Source organism: Lontra canadensis, unplaced genomic scaffold (assembly GCF_010015895.1).
Source record: "Lontra canadensis isolate GAN:19392208 unplaced genomic scaffold, GSC_riverotter_1.0 scaffold7, whole genome shotgun sequence".
In the NCBI taxonomy this organism is placed as follows: Eukaryota; Metazoa; Chordata; class Mammalia; order Carnivora; family Mustelidae; genus Lontra; species Lontra canadensis.
This window is the reverse complement of record NW_022631001.1, coordinates 36,771,431-36,789,742: the sequence shown is the minus strand read 5'-3', so window position 1 is coordinate 36,789,742 and position 18,312 is coordinate 36,771,431. Positions and strand designations below refer to the sequence as shown.

The following is an 18,312-nucleotide window of genomic DNA, read 5'->3' as shown; positions in this document are numbered from 1 at the left end:
ATACACAGTCATCTCATGTGGGCTTCCTCTGTTATTTCCTTCTAAGATAAAAAGGTTTGGTGAGCTCTATGAAGTTACAAAGTATTATGAGTGTTCCCTAATTCCTCCTTAATACCCAGCCTCTCTTCCCACGAATAAGCCTTTCCCTTGCCAGGTGCAGAGTTTGTTTCCATTTGCCAAATGGCAATTCGTTTCCTCCCTCGGGAAACAACATCCCCCCCCCCGCCCCCGACCCCTGCCCACAACCCCTGCCTCCAACCCCCCAACAGAGAATCCCCTACCTCCTGGTTTACAGAAGGGGCTCTGAACTCACAGATCTCACAGACCAACTGAGGCAAGAGGCGGAGGGTAGGTGGGGGTTGGTTGAGCTCAGTCAGGGTAGTTCAGTGGTGTTTCGTTAACAAGAAAGGTTCTGGCATCAGGTGGAAGTGGGCTTAAGTCCCAGCTGCTTTATTACCCTGAATATGAACTCCCTAAACCTTGATTTTTCTCAGCAACAAAATCAGAAAACCCTACAGAGAAAAGAGAGAAGACCCCAGAGACTTTTGTGGGAATTAAGTGAGAGAAGACACACAGTGTAGGTAGCCCGGTGCTTGGTGAGGAATATGAGCTACTCGTGCCATCAGTAACACTACTGGTGCATTGGGCACCTCTGAACACCCGCCTCCTCTCAGCCTCCCACCCCAGCTCTGACCCTAGTCACGGGGGTAGCCCTGACCCGCTCTGCCCTACCGCATCAGCAGGATGCACACTTTGTCCGCATGGGGCGCTCTTGCTTCCTGCCCCTGAGCTTTGCAGATGCTGCAGCCCGAGTGCAGGGTATGTCAGAGGCTCACACGCGCTGCAACCCAGAAGACCCGAGTTCATGTTTGTGGGGCCAATCTTGATCAATGGAGGATGGAAGCCAAAGGATAATGGCCTCGCCCTCTATTCCTGGGCACACTGTTCTGAGACATGTGTCACAAGGGCTCTCAAAAGGTTCCAGTGGGATCAAGCGCCAGTTGCCTACAGTGATGGGCCAGTTAATAACACTTTACTCAATCCTGCCCTCCCTACCACCCCCTTCCCCTGCTCCTTGGAATTACCTTCCAAATACTACCTGAATACGAGCCTTTGTCTCTGGAAAAAACAACAACAACAACAACAAAACAAAACAAACAACAAAAAAAAACCCAGCTTTTTTCAGAGAACCTGGAAAAGGATTTAGCACTGGGGTATACATTAGAGCATTTTCTAGAACGTGCCAGAGAAAAAATATTTTACAGCGGCAACGTCTCAATTCTGTTGCTATAGCATGAAAGCAGCCCTAAACAATACATAAATGAATGAATGTGGCTGTATTCCAATAAATCTTTATTCACGAAAATAGGCAGTGGGCTGGATTTGCCAACCCTCGCACCAGGGCCACAAAGAGGAGTAAAATTGATTCTCCTCTTGAGACTCAGTCTCAGCATCTAGACATGAGGCTGTTCAGGTGACTAAAACAAGTCACGAAGGGCCTTGGACACCAACACGCTAATTGTATTTTTTGGCAATGGGCAACATTGAATAAGTTCTTAGATCTTGTAGCAGCTGCAGCTGGGAACAGGTGATGAAATTGGGCAAGATATGTGTTGCTTCTTTTAAACATCTGTGTACAACCCAGTCGGGCCCACGGGGCTACCTCCTTTGTACCCTTGGGAGTGATACCGGTCATTACCAAACTTCCCACCTGGGACTGTATCCACAGGGCAAAGCTTCCTTATCTGATACCCCCAAGGCCAGGTGCATTTCAGAATTCAGAATATTTTTGAATTTCAGAAAGACAATGCAATGCAAATTCCATATATTTTTTTAATATTTCCTATCAGGGTCTGGGGCAGCCTCCGCACATGAATATTTACACTAAAAGACCATGAACAACTTCAAGTCAGTTCAGAGCAGGTCGGGGTCCTCAATGAGTTAAAAAAAAAAAAAATCATTTGGATGTTAGAGCCTCTTGGATTTCCAAATTGCAGATGAAAGACCACGCACCTGATCTGTTTTGCGTGTGACATCCTCAGTCAGCCTCTGAGTCCTCAGTGCCTACACCCAGGAGGCACTCGCTAAATGTTACCAAGAGAACGAGCAGATGGGCCTGGCTGGAGCACAGGGTTCACGGAGGGATTCAGGGCAAGAAGACACTGATCAGGGACTCTGGTAAAGGACATGGGGAGACTTAAATGCTCTGATTAAAATTCTAGACTTTATCGTGAAGGTGACGGAGAGCCCTGTTCAGCTTTGAGAGGTGAGGGGTGTGTCTCAGCTGCGCATGGGGACAAGAAGTCTTACCCCAGCGGCAGGAGCAAAGGGCAAGGAAACCAGAGTGAGCAAAGAGGTGGTTCTTGTAATACTGGGGCAAGAAGTGTCTGTGGATGAGGCCACAAATAGGAAGCAAGTGTAAGCCAGAAGAGACAGATCTGACAACTAACAGTGTAGGGGGAGAGAGTGAAATCAGAGTTGAACTTGACCCAGGAGCACGGATCTGCGATGGTAGAATGCAGATCTCATTGCAGATCAGATCTGGACATCTGATCAGATCTGGAGCCCTGATCTTCTGTTTAAATCCCAGCTGGGTCATGTACCTTGTGACCCTGGGTGTCACTTACTCTCTCCTGTGTAGTATCTGCTTCAGAGGGTGGCTATGAGGATTACCTAAGTATTTGTAATGCCCCTAGAACAGGGCTAGGCTCTTGGTACTCCCTGGACCCTGTACCAGCCCCTGTTTCATAAGATGGAATTTCCCAAACGGTTCACCAAGTGACTATCTTCTCAGGAGGTGGAGGACCCACATCTCAGACCCTCCCGGAAACTTACGAATGGGTGTGAGACACCCAGTAATAAATGTAGGTAATAAAGGTAATAAATATAAGAAAAGAGAGGATCACTTCAGGGGACAAAATGTTCGTCAGATTTAAGGAGACGAGATTTCCCCCTGGTGGGGTCTGTACACAGCCATTTTATCCACAGGGGCCCTTTCTGTCCCTCGGTTGCTACTTTGCCATCCTGTTTACAGCATTCTGGCAGCCCTGCAGCATGCTGGGGCAACGCTAAGTGCTGGGTCATTCATTTGTAGGGAGAAGGCTAGAAGGAGGTCTGCCTGGAAAGCCTGTAATTTTAGAAATGTTCAAATCTTTGCATCCAAATGGAAAATGGAAATGGTGTCAGGTTTGCGCCAAAAGGAAAGTCGTAATTGCTATGTGCTTCCCCACCTGCCCTCCTGGGCAAAGGAACACAACTAACCAAGCAGCCTTCAGAGCTGTCACCCACAGACATTCAGCAGACTCTGCACCTTATTCAACCGGGAATAGTATCCAAACACCGCAACACAAATGCTCCTTTTTGCAAGCGATGGTGCTGCAAGAATGCCGGCATCTCCCCTTTCATCTGCCCTGAGCCTGGCTGCCAGATTTAAGTGTCCTTCCTAACTTTTTAATGAACTTTCCTCCCAGCATGTCAGTCCACTGTTTAATAACCACTAATGGTTCCCTGGTTCCCCTTGAATCAAATTCAATCTCTTCATCTTGACACTAGAAGACCTCCAGGACTTAGCAACGGATTTTGGCCCCCAAAGACCTTCTAATCTCACAGAGTCTGTCTCCCTGGGGCTGCCATGCTTCTTCTCACCTAAGTTCCCCTAGATCCACCCCTGTCACCTGGAATAACCTCGTCCTTCTGTGCATTTATCCAAACCCTACGACAGCCTTCAAGATACACTAACTTTCCGAGAAACTCTGGTGCTCCCATTTTTCCATTCCTTACTCATCTGATTTCTGTCTAACCACGTTTAATTTGTCCCCAGTTACTGCTTGTCTTGGGCTTGCTAACCTTTGCGTGCATATTTTTATTTGTACCACAACCAGATCGAAAATACCTTGGAAGTCAGGATCATTGTTTATCTTGTGTCTTTCCCGAGATCTGGGCGCAGGGCAGGTACACAGGGAATACCGGTTGGCCAGTTCCCCAAATGCTGCCTTCTATGTGAAAAGAAGGAAACTTTCTCAGCTAGATCAAGAGTCCTTCTTGGGGCACTTGGGTGGCTCAGTCAAGTAAGTGTCCAATTCTTGATTTCAGCTCAGGTCATGATCTCAGGGTTCCCGTGTCCCGTGTCCATTCTGGACATGGAATCTGCTTAACAATCTCTGTCTCCCTCTCCCCCATCCCACTCTCTCTCCCCCTTCTCTTAAAAAAAAAAAAAAAGAGTCCTTCTGAACTCGATTAAAGTATCAATTTGAAACCTGTACTTCATGTTATACGTAAAAAGTAAAACATCATAGAATCCCCATTAAGATCAAGAATGAACAGGAATACCACCATTTAATGATCTACTAGAGGTGACAGATAATAAACTAAAACATGAAAAGGAAACACAAGGTATACTTATTCATAATTTCCCAAAAGAATGAATGAACAAGCCATTAGAACTATCAAGTGAGTGCAACAGTGTCCAAATTCAAACTCAGAAAATAAGAATCAATGGCTTTCCTAAACACAAGCAATCAATAATTAGAATGTATAACAGGAACAAAAAAGGAGCCCATTCCCCAAAGCACTAAAGCTATAAAATACCCTAAGAGGGAAAAGCCAGACAAGAATGTGCAATCTCAATGAAGAAAAATCACAGTACTTTACTGAAGGAATAAAAGACCTGAATAAATAGGGGATATTCCATATTTCTGACTGGGGAAAAATATTGTAGGGATGCTGACATTTCCCACACTGAACTATTAATTCGATGCAACCCCATTCAAAATCCCAATATAAGTTTTATTAAACTACAACAAACTTATTCTATGATTCGTCTGGAACTATGAATCTGCCTGAATGGTCATGAACATTTTGAACCAGAAGATTAATGGGCGATGACTTGCTATCAAAATACAAAATAAAATTGTGCTATAAAATGGTGTGGGTTTTGTGCAGGAATAGATAAAAAGACCTGCAGAACAGATGAAGTAGCATTTCAAGCAACTGGGGAAAGGACAAACATTCAATAAACGGATGTGGGATAACCAACTAGCCATTTTGAGAAACAGAAGTCGATTTTCATTTCCCATCTGTGCTGGATATCTTTGTTTTTGTTTGCTTATTTGTTTTGTTTTGTTTGTTTGTTTTCCCCCTAGATACCTTCTCAAAAAACATAACAAAACAAAACAAAAACAAACAGGAAAAAAACAACAAAAGAAAGGAAGAACACAGAACTTTGGAGTTAAATGGATATGACTCAAGCAATTCGCCTAATTTTCCTGGGATCTCCTCTGTAAAACAGAAGTAGTTAGGATGATTAAATCTGTTAAAACCTGCTAGATGTTGGGGTGCCTGGGTGGCTCAGTGGGTTAAGCCTCTGCCTTTGGCTCAGGTCATGATCTCAGGGTCCTGGGATCAAGCCCCTGGGATCAAGCCCCTCATCGGGCTCTCTGCCGATTCCCCTCTCTCTCTGCCTGCCTCTCTGCCTACTGTGATCTCTGTCTGTCAAATAAATAAATAAAGTCTTTAAAAAAAACAAAACAAAACAAAAAAAAAACAACCTGCTAGATGTGCCTGCTGGGTTCCTGGTACAGAGAAAGTACTGGTTGACCCTTTTTCTCTCTTCCATTTGGCCCGTGGAAGCTCGAGGGCCAAGAATACATGTGGGTTGTCTATATATCCTGCATGTCTGTACACAAAGAAGCTCAGTTACATTTGCTGAAAGAATGGCGACTGAACAAGCCACACTTGTCCATTGTTAATGGATAAACATATGTTCACATATGTTCATTGTTAACGGGTAAACAAGAGATGCCTTTCTGGCTTCTGCCGGGAAGATCAAACACTTCTGGTTTGTGAAAACAATAAGTCAAAGCAAACCAGAGCTCTGGGCCAGCAGGATCAGGATTTTCAGAGCAGGAAGACTCACCACATAAATCTAACATTTTCCAACTTTCTTCTTCAGAGCCCCAGGCTCTGCGGAGTGAGTCTGCCGAGTGACCGGGCAGCCCGGGGCCAGAGTGTGGGTACAAGAAAGCCACGCCAGGAACCTGATCTCCAGGCTAAGATACCGGGAACACCAATGGACAAAAGGCAGGCCACATATGACCACAACAATAGAACTGTGACCCCCAAATTTGGCAGCAATCAGCCTGGAAACCACACACCCCTGAAGGGTCAGCCCAGAACATTTAGGACTTGTGAATGACCACCAGCTCCTTTAATTTTTTGCCCCCACTGCCTCCTCTATTTCCAACTCAGAACTAACAAGGGGAAGCCAAACATGCTCTCCAAACCAATCCCATAAGATGCTCCACTTTTAGTTATCCTGCTTCCAGCCTCCCCAAGCTAATACCCTACCCTCCAATCAGAATATACCTGCAGTCTGCCCTTTTCTCCCCTATAAAGCTTTCCCACTCCTCTCTGGTCTTGTTGTCCCTGCCAAATGCTAGTGGTGGCAGCTGACACCTTAGCTATACAGTCAGCACTCGATAAATAGCCCCCGTGTGTTCCCATTTAGGGAGCCTTTACTTCCAGGGGCCTTCTCCCGTATTTTAACTAAATACTAGATATGTGTTATGTACTGGGTTTATACATAAGATTTCATTCTTGAAAGTTCTACTGCTAATTCTTTTTTTTTTTTTTTAAATTCACTGATACAGACTGATGCCAAGAGACAATCTTCTCAAGAAATCTGAGTAAGCCCGTTCAGCTTGCATTGAACCAAGAAACAAGGGATATATGGACAGATGGCAGCAAAGGGAGGCTAGACAAAGACAAGGCTGGGCCTGGACAATAGACAGAGGCTTCCAGAGACCTCTATGGGCATTTTTTTTTTCTTTTTCCCATAAGCCAGGCACAGCTGCGTCCAGAAGTTGCAGGGACCCGACTGCCTTGTTGGAATGCCTCCTTACTAGCCCCTCCCCAGAGCTGGGCTGGACTTAGTCACAGTTCTAAAATTGTAGAAATGTCCACCTGCCAGAGGTGCAAATATATAAAATAAGGCCCCAGGGGACTCAAATAAGAGAAAGATGGTTGGGAAGGTCCAGCCCCTTACCTTCATGGGAAAATGGCTTCTTAGATGCCAAGATTGGAGCCTTGTCCATCTACCTGTGACGATTTGCCTGTCTGAAATCTTAAAATTCCCAGTATCCCTCTATATGGTCTTTAAATCTATTTAAAATGGGTTATGGCTGCATTTCCCAAACTGGTGAATGTTAATATATGTCTCAGGAAAAAAAGGGAGTCAAATAAATTTGGGAAATTCTGGTGAAACCAATTTAAACACATTTCATTTGAGTAGGACTTCGTAAAACCTTGAATCTACTAATGATAGTTGTGAATCTGCAAGAAGGGGATGGAGTTTACAGCATTTTCCAAACTTATTTAACTGCAGAAATTGGTTTCCTGCCCACCTATTTACATCTCCCTGAACATCACCCTATGGCATACCATTTTGGAGGCACAGGTCTGAGATAATGCTACCTTACACAGGAAAACTACGAGCGGGTTAACATCTCTTTAAAAATTTTTTTTTTTTTTATTAGAGAGAGAATGTGTGCACACAAGTGGGTAGAGGGGCAGATGGAGAGTGAGAAGCAGAGAATTTCAAGCCGTCTCCGAGCTGAGAGCAGAGCCCAATGTGGGACTCGATCTCAGGACCCTAAGATCATGATGTGAGCCCAAACCAAGAGTCGGACACTTAACCGACTGAACCACCCAGGTGCCCCAAGTTAATACCGCTTATCACATATTGTAACTTAACAAAGGGAGGGTTAGGAGACCAGGTAGGAAGTGGCACACGAGGGCAGTTTTGAGGACACGAAGAAGAAAATCAGACCATAAAGTAGGGCCAGAGACTAAGGAGGTTACATTTGGGTCCCCCGGTCAGCCTAGCGCAATTTAAGGATAGTGGTGTTAAATTCCAGAGGAAGGAAGTCAGAGAGCATCCTTACCTGATTTGTAACTTTTCTTAGCCAGCCCTAGTATTAATATCTCTAGAAGCTGGAGCGTGGCCAAGAGAATCACTGAATTTGAGAATCACCGAAATCTCTAAAAATAGAGATTTGGGCAAATGGTTCTTTTTACAGCATTGCATTAGTGATGGCCTTTGACCCCATTTCAGAGTTAAGATAACTCTGGGGAGAGAGATGATGCCACTCACCTGATGCTCCAACAAAGCCACTTTTCCTTCTGCAACCCCACCAGGAAGTCCGTGACAGACCACAGGGAGGGAGAGTGAAGTGTTCCATGGACCCCCTGGTTCACTTACTTGAGAATCACACAGCCTGTTCCTGCTGGGGGCGCTATCCAGAACACCTGAATCCGTGTCCTCCTCCGTGGGGTGCTTTCCGTGACCGCAACAGGGCAGTTACTCATAAACTGTGTTTCTTCTTCATCTATGATCTGTGGAAAGTAAACACATTAAAATGCAATGTCACTCTGGGAAGGCTCTTAAGTTTCCGAGTTGACACTTCCTCAATTTTATTTTTAAACCTGTTGTTTTGTGTTAGCAGCCCTATATCCCCTGACACCAGAATAGTGCCTGGCATAGAGTTCCAGTCAACGCTTGTTGAATTAACATGAGGGCAAGGATTTGGCACCTGTGCTCTCCTCTCTGGGACCAGGATCTGGTGTCAGCACTTCGAGGAGCAGGTCACTAGGTGATGGTCTTGCTTATTTCACTATCATAATGGTGTCCAGTTTCAGGGGAGGAGGAAAAGTAGGAAGAGGAGGGGGAGGGGATAATCCAAAGCCAACACTCTCTAAATAGCTAAAATTTGCAATTCAGCTACAGTTTTATAACTTGAAATCGAAATGCTAAAAGAAAATACCCCTTTGGAGGAAGTCCACCAAAGTACATAAACTCTATCCCAGTTTCACAGCACTCTTTCCTTGGCAGTCTCTATCTCCTGAGTTTGTGCACTGTGTCGGAGTTCTCCCAAGTTAACCATCAAGCTTTCCGCGGACACTGCGAAAAATCTGGAAGCCATTCCCATTCCCCAAGACTGGTTCAGCATTTCCCCTGAAATGCTGCCAGAACTTGCCTATCTCTCTAGTATTATTACAGACTATTAGACCTGGAAGGAACTCTCCGGGGGAATCATCTAAATCCAAGTGCCAACTTCAATTGATTGGTATTTGCTGTATCGTGAGTAGTGCTAATAACAATAACAGATAACATTTATTGAGTGTTTAGTATGTGCTAGGCACTAAGCTAAGTGCTTTATCTGACTTACTCATTTAATCTTCAAATACAATTTAATAAGATGATAATATCCATATTGTATTTACTTTACTTTAAAAATTCATATTTCTTTTAGGATAGCAGGTTAAAAAAAACAACAACGAAGTCACTCAAACTCCTTAGTTCATCATATATTTATATCCCTGGATGAAGCAAAAGCAATCTTCTTTATATAGTTTTTATCTCAATATTCTTTATCCTACTCCCACTTATATATGCCCTTCTGAGTGTGTGTGTATACACATAAACATACAAATGTTTATATAATACATAATGTATATATAAAATATGTGTATGTATTATATATTATGTGTGTATGTGTGTATATATATACATATACATACATATGTAACTTACTTGAAGTTACTTAGAATTGTTTTGTATTTTATTTTTTTTTAAGATTTTATTTTTATTTGACAGACAGAGATCACAAGTAGGCAGAGAAGCAGGCAGAGAGAGAGGAAGAAGCAGGCTCCCTGCTAAGCAGAGAGCCTGATGCGGGTCTCGAACCCAGGACCCTGGGATCACGACCTGAGCTGAAGGCAGAGGCTTTAACCCACTGAGCCACCCAGGTGCCCCTGTTTTGTATTTTAATGTTTCTTTCACTTAATCTTACGTTTTTAAGATACAGGTTCCCCCCACTATCTGAAAGTAGAGTATACCTATGAAATCTTTTATAAGCTGGAATGGTATAAACTGAAGAAGCAATTACCATTAATTTATATGGAAAAAATTTTTACGTGTTCCCAGACCCCCAAAATAACCTCTCTCAGGCTTTTCTGATACCTTAGGACACATCTTGCTAACAGATGCACAAAATAAATCCAGATAAAACACAGATGCTCCCAGACACAGTTCAAAGCTATACGGGGCTTGAGGCTGAGATGCTGAGTGTAGTTTCTGGGGAAGGAGCTTGGCCGTATCTCTCTTGCTGTTTTGCACTGCCTCTAAATGGCTCACTGTAAAACAAAAGCTGAGTGCTATTTGCATTTTTTGCCCTTTTCATAAAAGTGAAAATCCTCTTTGGATTTCTTTCAGGTGGTGAAAACAGGTACTAGTGTAGGTCTTCCATACAAGCAAAGCGGCATAACATGAACTTTCAAGAAGTGGGGATACCTGTATGTCGAAGTTACTATATGTGAATGTAATTCATTGCTTCTGACTGTGGTCTACTATTCTACTGCACCAGTCCATTCCCCCAGTCAGCAGTCAGCTGACTTCCAGATCTTTACCTCCACAAACACTGTTGCAATGAAGCTCTTCACGCTGCTCTACTTACGAACCTACATGAGACCTTCTCAGTAATATAAACCATGTAGTGGGAGGTTCCCTCAAATGTTCATCTTACCTTTGGAATTCTTCACTGAACAGAAATAACTTTCATCTAGTCAGATTCACCAATTTCTCTCCTATGGCTTGCACTTTTGTGGTCTTGCCTAAAAAACAGACCGCAAAGATATTTTCCAGTTTTTTGTTTTGTTTTGTTTTGTTTTGAACCATTAGCTTTGTAATTTTACCTTCCACATATAGGTCTTCAATCCATTTAGAGTTTATTTTTTAATACAGTGGCGTAGGGTTCCAACTCCAATTTATCCACGCTGTGAGCTGCTTTTAAAAAATCACTAAACTTAATTTTTTAAGAGCAGTTTAGGTTTACACCAAAATTGAGCAGAAAATGTGGAGTTTCCATAGATTCCCTGTCCCCACACATGAACAACTTTCCTTATTATCAATGCCCAGCACCTGACTGGTACATTTATTACAACTGATGAACCCACACTGACCCATCACCAGCACCCAAAGTCCAGAGTTTACATGAGGGTTCACTCCTGGTGCTGTTTATTCTATGGGTTTTGACAAATGATTAATAACGTGCATTCACCTCTGAGATTTTATGGTATTATACTGAATGGTTTCACTGCCTTAAGGGGCACCTGGGTGGCTCAGTGGGTTAAAGCCTCTGCCTTAGGCTCAGGTCGTGATCTCAGGGTCCTGGGATTGAGCCCCACATCAGGCTCTCTGCTCAGCAGGGAGCCTGCTTCCTCCTCTCTCTCTCTGCCTGCCTCTCTGCCTACTTGTAATCTCTGTCAAATAAATAAATAAAATCTTTAAAAAAAAATCCTTAGTGCTCTGCCTGTTCATCTTCCCTCCCTCCAACCCCTAACAACCAGTAATCTTTTATTATAATTGCTTTTTAGTTCCAGGAGGTTTTTTTACTGATTCTTTCAGATTTTCCTATGTAGACAATCATGTCATCTGAGAAAAGAGTTTTATTTCTTCCTTCCCAATCTGTATACCTTTGATTTCCTTTTCTTGTCTTATTGCATTATCTAGAATTTCCAGTATAATGGTGAAAAGTAGTGGTAAGAGGGGATATCCTTGCCTTGTTCTTGATCTTATGGAGAAAGCTTCAAGTTTCTTACCAGGAAGTATGCTATTAGGGACAAGTTTTCTTTGTAGATGCTCTTTATTAAGTTGAGATGTTCCTCTCTATTCCTAGTTTGTTGAGGGTTTTTAATCACGAATGGGTGTTGGGTTTTGCCAAATGCTTTTTCCACATCTACTGATAATGATCACATTTTTCTTCTTTAGTCTGTTGAAATGATGGATTATGTTAATTGATATTCAAATTTTGAACCAGCCTTGCATTACCTGGGATAAATCCCACTTGGTTAGGGTATCTATTCTTCCTGTACATTGTTGGATTTGATTTGCTGACATTTGTTGAGGAAATTAGGATCTATATTCATGAGAAATAGGAGTCGGCAGTTTTCCTCTTTTGCAGTCTTTGGTTTTGGTGTTAGGGTGCCACAGGAATAATAGACTGAGTTAGAAAGTAGAGTTTTGGTATAATGTCTTCATTAAATGTTTGGTAGAATTCATCAGTGAACCCATCTGGGTCTGGTACTTTCTGTTTTGGGAGATTACTAATCATTGATTCAATTATTTAATAGATAATAGGCCTATTCAGAGTCAGATACAGTCTATTCTTGTTTAAGTCTTGACACATTGTGTCTCTCAAGGAATTGGTCCATTTCATGTAGGTTATCAAATTTGTGGGCACAGAATTGTTCATAATAGACCTCTATTATTCATTTCATGTCCACTGGATCCGTAATAATGTTCCTTCTTCCATTTCTGATATTAGCCGTTTTTGTCTTCTCTCTCTTTTTCTTAGTTAGCTCGGCTGGGTGCTTATCAATTTTTTTGATATTTTCAAAGAGCCAATCTTTTGGTTTTGTTGGTTCATTGATTTCTTCTATCATTTTCATTACTTCTTTTTCTCTATTTACTTTGGATGTAATTTTCTTTTCTTTTTCTAGGGAGGAAGCTGAGATCATTGCTTTCATATCTTTTTCTTTTCTAATATATACGTTCAATGCTATAAATTTCCCTTAAGCATTGCTTTTGCTGCATTCCACAAATTTTAAAGTTATATTTTCATTTTCATTTAGTTTAAAATATTTTTAAAGTTCTTTTGAAATTTCTTCCTTGACCCATGTGTTGGTTAGAAATGTGTTGTTAATGGGGATTTTCCAGCTATGTTTCTGTTATTTCTAGTTTAATTTCACTGTGGTCTGAGAGCAGACATTATATGATTTCTGTTCTTTTAAATTTGTTAAGTTGTGTTTTATGGCCCAGAATGTGGTATATCTTGGTGAATGTTTCATGTGAGCTTAAGAAGAATGTGTAATCTGCTATTATTAGATGAAGTAGTCTGTAGGTGTCAATTATAACCACTTTATAGATAGTACTGTTGAGTCCAACTATGTCCTTACTGATTTTCTGACTGGTGGGTCTGTCCATATGTAATAGAGAGGTGTTGAAGTCTCCAACCATGACAGTGGATTCATCTATTTCTCCTTATAGTTCTATCAGTTTCTACTTCACATATTTTTGACGCTCTGTTGTTAGGTGCTTACAATTAAGGATTATTATGTCTTCTTAGAATACTGACCCCTTTATCATTATGTAATGCTCCTCTTGTTCTTGATAACCTTCTTTGCTCTGAAGTCTGCTTTGTCTGATATTAATATAGCTATACTTGTTTTCTTACAATTTGTGTTTGCATTGTGTATCTTTCATTCTGCTTTTAATTACATGTGCCTTTATATATATTTTTTAAAGATTTTATTTATTTATTTATTTGACGGACAGAGACCACAAGTAGGCAGAGAGGCGGGGGGGGGGGGGAATGCAGGCTCCCCGCTGAGCAGAGAGCCTGATGTGGGGCTCAATCCCAGAACACTGGGATCATGACCTGAGCCGAAGGCAGAGGCTTTAACCCACTGAGCCACCCAGATCTCCACATGTGCCTTTATATTTAAAGTGGGTTTCTTGTAGTCAACATATCAGGGTCTTGTTTTTGATCCATTCTGATCATCTTTTAGTTGGCATATTTAGACTATTAATATTTAAGGTGATTACTGATACAGCTGGATTAATATGCCACACTTGTTTTCTATTTGTTTACCTTTTTATTTTCATTTTTGTCTTTGACCATTTTTATATGATTCTATTTTCTCTGCAAATCAATTATATATCCTTTTTTATTTGCTTTTTTGTGGTTATCCTAGAGTGCACAGTATATGTTTACAACTAGCTCAAGCCTATTTTCAAATATTATACTGCTTTACAGATAGTTCAGTCACCTTATGATACCCAAATATTTCTAGTTCCTTCCTCTGTTCCTTTGCATTATTGTTGTCATTCATTTTACTTATTCATAAGTGTGTATGTAGGCATAAACATATATAATTGAATGAATTGTTGCTGTTATTATTTAGAAAAACTATTATCTGTTAGATCAATTAATAAGAAAAATAAAATTTTTTATTATTCCTTCACTTATTCCTTCTTTGATGTTCTTCTTTTCTTTATGGGGATCCAAGTTTCTGACTTATATTATTTTTCTTCTCTATAAAGAACTTTAAAAAACATTTCTTGCAAGACAGATCTACTGACAACAAATTCCCTCAATTTTGATTTGCCCGAGAAAGTCTTTATTTCTCCTTCACATTTGAAGAATAACTTTACAGGGTACAGAATTCTCAGTGTTTTCTTTCTCTCAACACATTAAATATTTCACTCTACTTTCTTCTTATTTGTATGGTTTCTGAGGATAAGTTGGATATAATTCTTATCTTTATTCCTATATAGGTAAGAATTTTCCCCCCACTCCGGCTTCTTCCAGGTTTTCTTTACCTTTGATTTTCTTTAGCTTAGAAATGATATGCTTAGGTGCAGTCTTTTTGGATATTTATCCTTCTTGGCATTCTCTGAGCTTTCTGAATTTGTGGTTTGTTGTTTGATATTAATTTGGGGACATTCTCAGTCCCCATTGTTTCAAATATTTCTTCTGTTCCTTTCTCTCTTCTCCTGGTATTCACACTATGCATATATTACATCTTTTATAGCTTTCCCACAGTCCTTGGATGTTCTGTTCTGTTTTTTTTCAGTCTTTGTCCTCTTTGCTTTTCAATTTTAGAGGGTTTTGTTGATATTTCCTTAAGCTCAGAGATTCCTCAGCTGTGTCCAGTCTACTAATAAGTTCATCAAAGACAATCTTCATTTTTTAAAAAAGATTTTATTTATTTATTTGATAGATAAGAGATCACAAATAGGCAGAGAGGCAGGCAGAGAGAGAGAGAGAGGAGGAAGCAGGCTCCCTGCTGAGCAGAAAACCCAATGTGGGGCTCGATCCCAAGACCCTGGGATCATGACCCGAACCGAAGGCAGAGGCTTTAACCCACTGAGCCACCCAGGCACCCCAACAATCTTCATTTTTGACAAGGTTTTGATCTCTAGCATTTCTTTTTGTTCTTTTTTCCCTTAGGGTGTCTGTCTCTCTTCTTACATTGCCCATCTGTTCTCGCATGCTGTCTACTTTATCCATTAGATCCTTTAGCATAGTAATCACTTTGGTTAAATCCCCAGTCTTAATTCCAACATCTCTGCCATGCCTGCTTCTTATGCTTTCTCTGTCTTTCCAAATTGTGTTTTTTGCCTCTTAGTATGCCTTTTAATTTGTTGCTGAAAGGTGGATATGATGTCCTGGGTAAAAGGAATTAAAATAAATCGTCCTTTAGTAATGTGGTGGAAAGTTGTTGGGGAGGGGATGTGTCCTCTAGTGCTATGATCAGGTCTCAGTCTGTTGGTTGGTGACTTGTGCCCCTGGACTGTGAACCTCACTTAGGCTTCTCAGCCATCCCCATGACCACCCTCCTTCACCTTAGATGGTGCTGGATGGCTGAAGTGTCTGCAGTTGTGTATTTTCCTTCCACCACATGGAAAGCAAGAGGGACTGGTGTTGAGTATTTCTCTTCCTCCCAATAGATGAGGCTCTGATAAAACCTCAGCAGGTTAGGCTCTGGTAAAATAGTTTCTCCTGAGGGCAGGTCCTTTTAAGAACAGAATGCTTGGGGCGCCTGGGTGGCTCAGTGGGTTGAGCCGCTGCCTTCGGCTCAGGTCATGATTCCGGGTCCTGGGATCGGGCCCCGCATCGGGGTCTCTGCTCGGCGGGGAGCCTGCTTCCTCCTCTCTCTCTGCCTGCCTCTCTGCCTACTTGTGATCTCTGTCAAATAAAAAAAAAAAAAAAAAAAAAAGAACAGAATGCTTTGGCGTATTCATAAATGGTTTCTTTTCTCCTCCCCTGCCAGAAGCACAACATAGTTTTTCTCTGATACTCACTTTGAGAATCTAATCGAATTCCTGGAGGTAAAGCTCAAAAATTTTGTCCCCCATCCTCAACCCAATGATTGGGTGCCTCTGGAGTTTTTATCTCTCAGAATTGTCCACACTGAGCCCCTAATATTAATCTAGCAATTATAGTTGAGGTTTTCCTATGTTGGCATGTGGAGATTTCTGCTCTGGTGAGTTGTGATCCTCTGTGTCCTCCTGTCTCCCCAATACTGGGGCCAGTGGTTTGCCCTGTGGACTTACTTCTCTGAAGGATCTAAGAGCTATTGATTTTTTAGTTTGCTTAACTTTTTACTTGCCGTTAGAATACAGTGTTGACTTCCACTTCTTACATGTGGGATAGGACACCAGAAGTTCACACTTTTGAGTTATTTTTACGCTACTTAATTCATCTTTCCCCCACTTTTTTGTGATGCCACCCCTGTCATATATAGAATGACAACATAATTTATTGTCTAAACAAGGATAAAAAGGCTGTTATTAATCAATGTTCTGGGATAACAGGCAAAACTGAGACTTTCCCAGGCAAATGGGGCATATATTCAACCTAGTCATATATCAGGTTTCCAAACACCCACGTTTAGTCCTGGACTTTCTATTCTAGTCTCCTACGACCCCCTGCCCATGGCACTATATTTTAATTTCTAGAAGGGCAAGTTCCCATTCCTTGTTCTTCTTATCAACATGGTATTATCTATTTGTAGGTCTTTATTTTTACATATATAGTATAGAAACTCTAAAAAATCCCTTACCTCTGTCATTTTATCTTCCTGATGTGATGAAATCCCAACCTTAAAGTACTCACTCCATGATAAGGCCAGTTGTCTTCTATGTTAACTGACTTCTAGTCTTGAGTCTGCCCTGCTACACTGCTGTGTGTATCTGATTAAGACTTCAGCAGGTTAGATTCTGGCCAAATACTTCCTATTTGTTATTTTACTTTCCCTTTCTTGTCAATGATGATTTCAGATCTTCTCCACTCTCCCCAAACCTCCAACTTTTCTCTCTCCTTTTCACTTATGGTTTTATCTTGTGTCTTTACAGAAGAAATCGAAGTCATTAGATGTATAGTACCTCATTCTCTCATTTGCATCTGCTCTGTCCTCCTCTTTGCTGTTATAATAAAGGACCCTTACTTTTCTTACATCTCTGATTTGTTCTCATTACTTCTTCCTGACTCTAAGAATGACTTTCTCCCTGCCAGATTCAACTTTTGGCCCAGTGGAATCATTCCCACTAGCCTGTTAAGCATAATTGTTAAGCATGTTTTGGTCTCTCCAATTTAAAAATTAAGTGACCCTGAGTTATCCCTCCATCCCTCCCCAGGAGGGGATGTTCTGTCTCCTGTCCATCACAATCAAATGACTTGAAGGAGTTGGCTATGCTTACTGTCTTCACTTCAGCTCCCACTCCTTCTCAGCTTAATCCCAGGAGTTTGGGGAACATCATGGTACCTAGACAGCTCTAGCTAAGACCATCAGTGCCTTCTGCAATGCTTAATCCAGTAAATCCTCTGTAGGCTTTCTTCTCAAAGCACTCTCTCCCTGTTTGACTTTAGTGCCATGGCTCCTTCCTGCCCTCCTCTTTGCCTCCACTTTCTTATCTATTCTTTCTCCACTTTCTTTCTTTGACTGCTCATCCTCCTCTACTGGCCTTTGAATCTGTAATTGCTCAAGGTTAGTCCTAAACCCTCTTTATTCTATCTCTTCAGGTGATCTTATTCAACTGGCTTTAATTACTACTTATGTGTGGATGGTTCACAAATTTGTATTTCCAGTCTTGGTCATTCCTCTGATCTCCAGACATATATCTCTGACCTATCTTCTATCTGCATTTCCTCTTGGATCAAAACCACCTCAAACTACGCATTAGCAACTGACTTAACTATGTTCCCCCTAGTCTGGCCCTACTTCAGTTGTACAAGTCAGAAATACTGGATGTCCTCTTTGGCTCTTCCCATCCTCTCCCCTTCATATCCAAATGCTGCCCATTTTACCTTCCAAGTATCTCCTGAATTTCTACTACCATCCCTACTACTATCCAGACTGAGCTACATCATTTTTAATCTGAACTAAAATAAAGTTATTCTAACTAGCCTTTGTACATTCTCTCTTGCTTTTCTCCAATTTGTTCTCTATATGGCCAGCCAAAGTGATCTTTTAAAAACACTTTTAATTGTAATATCTCCCTCCTTAGAACAATTTACATATTTCCACTGCTTCTAGAATCAAGACTGAAGTCCTTAATAGATTGAATCTACCTTCCTACTTCTCTAGCCTCATACTGTGCCTCTTTATTTTTTGTACTTGGCTACTTTGGACTTGTGTTTTCTCTTGCCAAAGACTGACCAATTCTTATTTCCTTTTTCCCTCCCATCTTTT

At 41.4% G+C, this 18,312-nt stretch overlaps 1 protein-coding gene across 1 annotated transcript in view; it reads right to left on the bottom strand.

Moving 5' to 3' along the window:
- SPON1 (spondin 1) overlaps positions 1–18,312 on the bottom strand; it is a 253,873-nt gene that overhangs the window by 172,647 nt on the left and 62,914 nt on the right. The window contains exon 3 of the mRNA XM_032853529.1: positions 8,258–8,391. Within this exon, the coding sequence (XP_032709420.1) occupies positions 8,258–8,391 (134 nt within the window). The remainder of the gene's footprint in view (positions 1–8,257; positions 8,392–18,312) is intronic.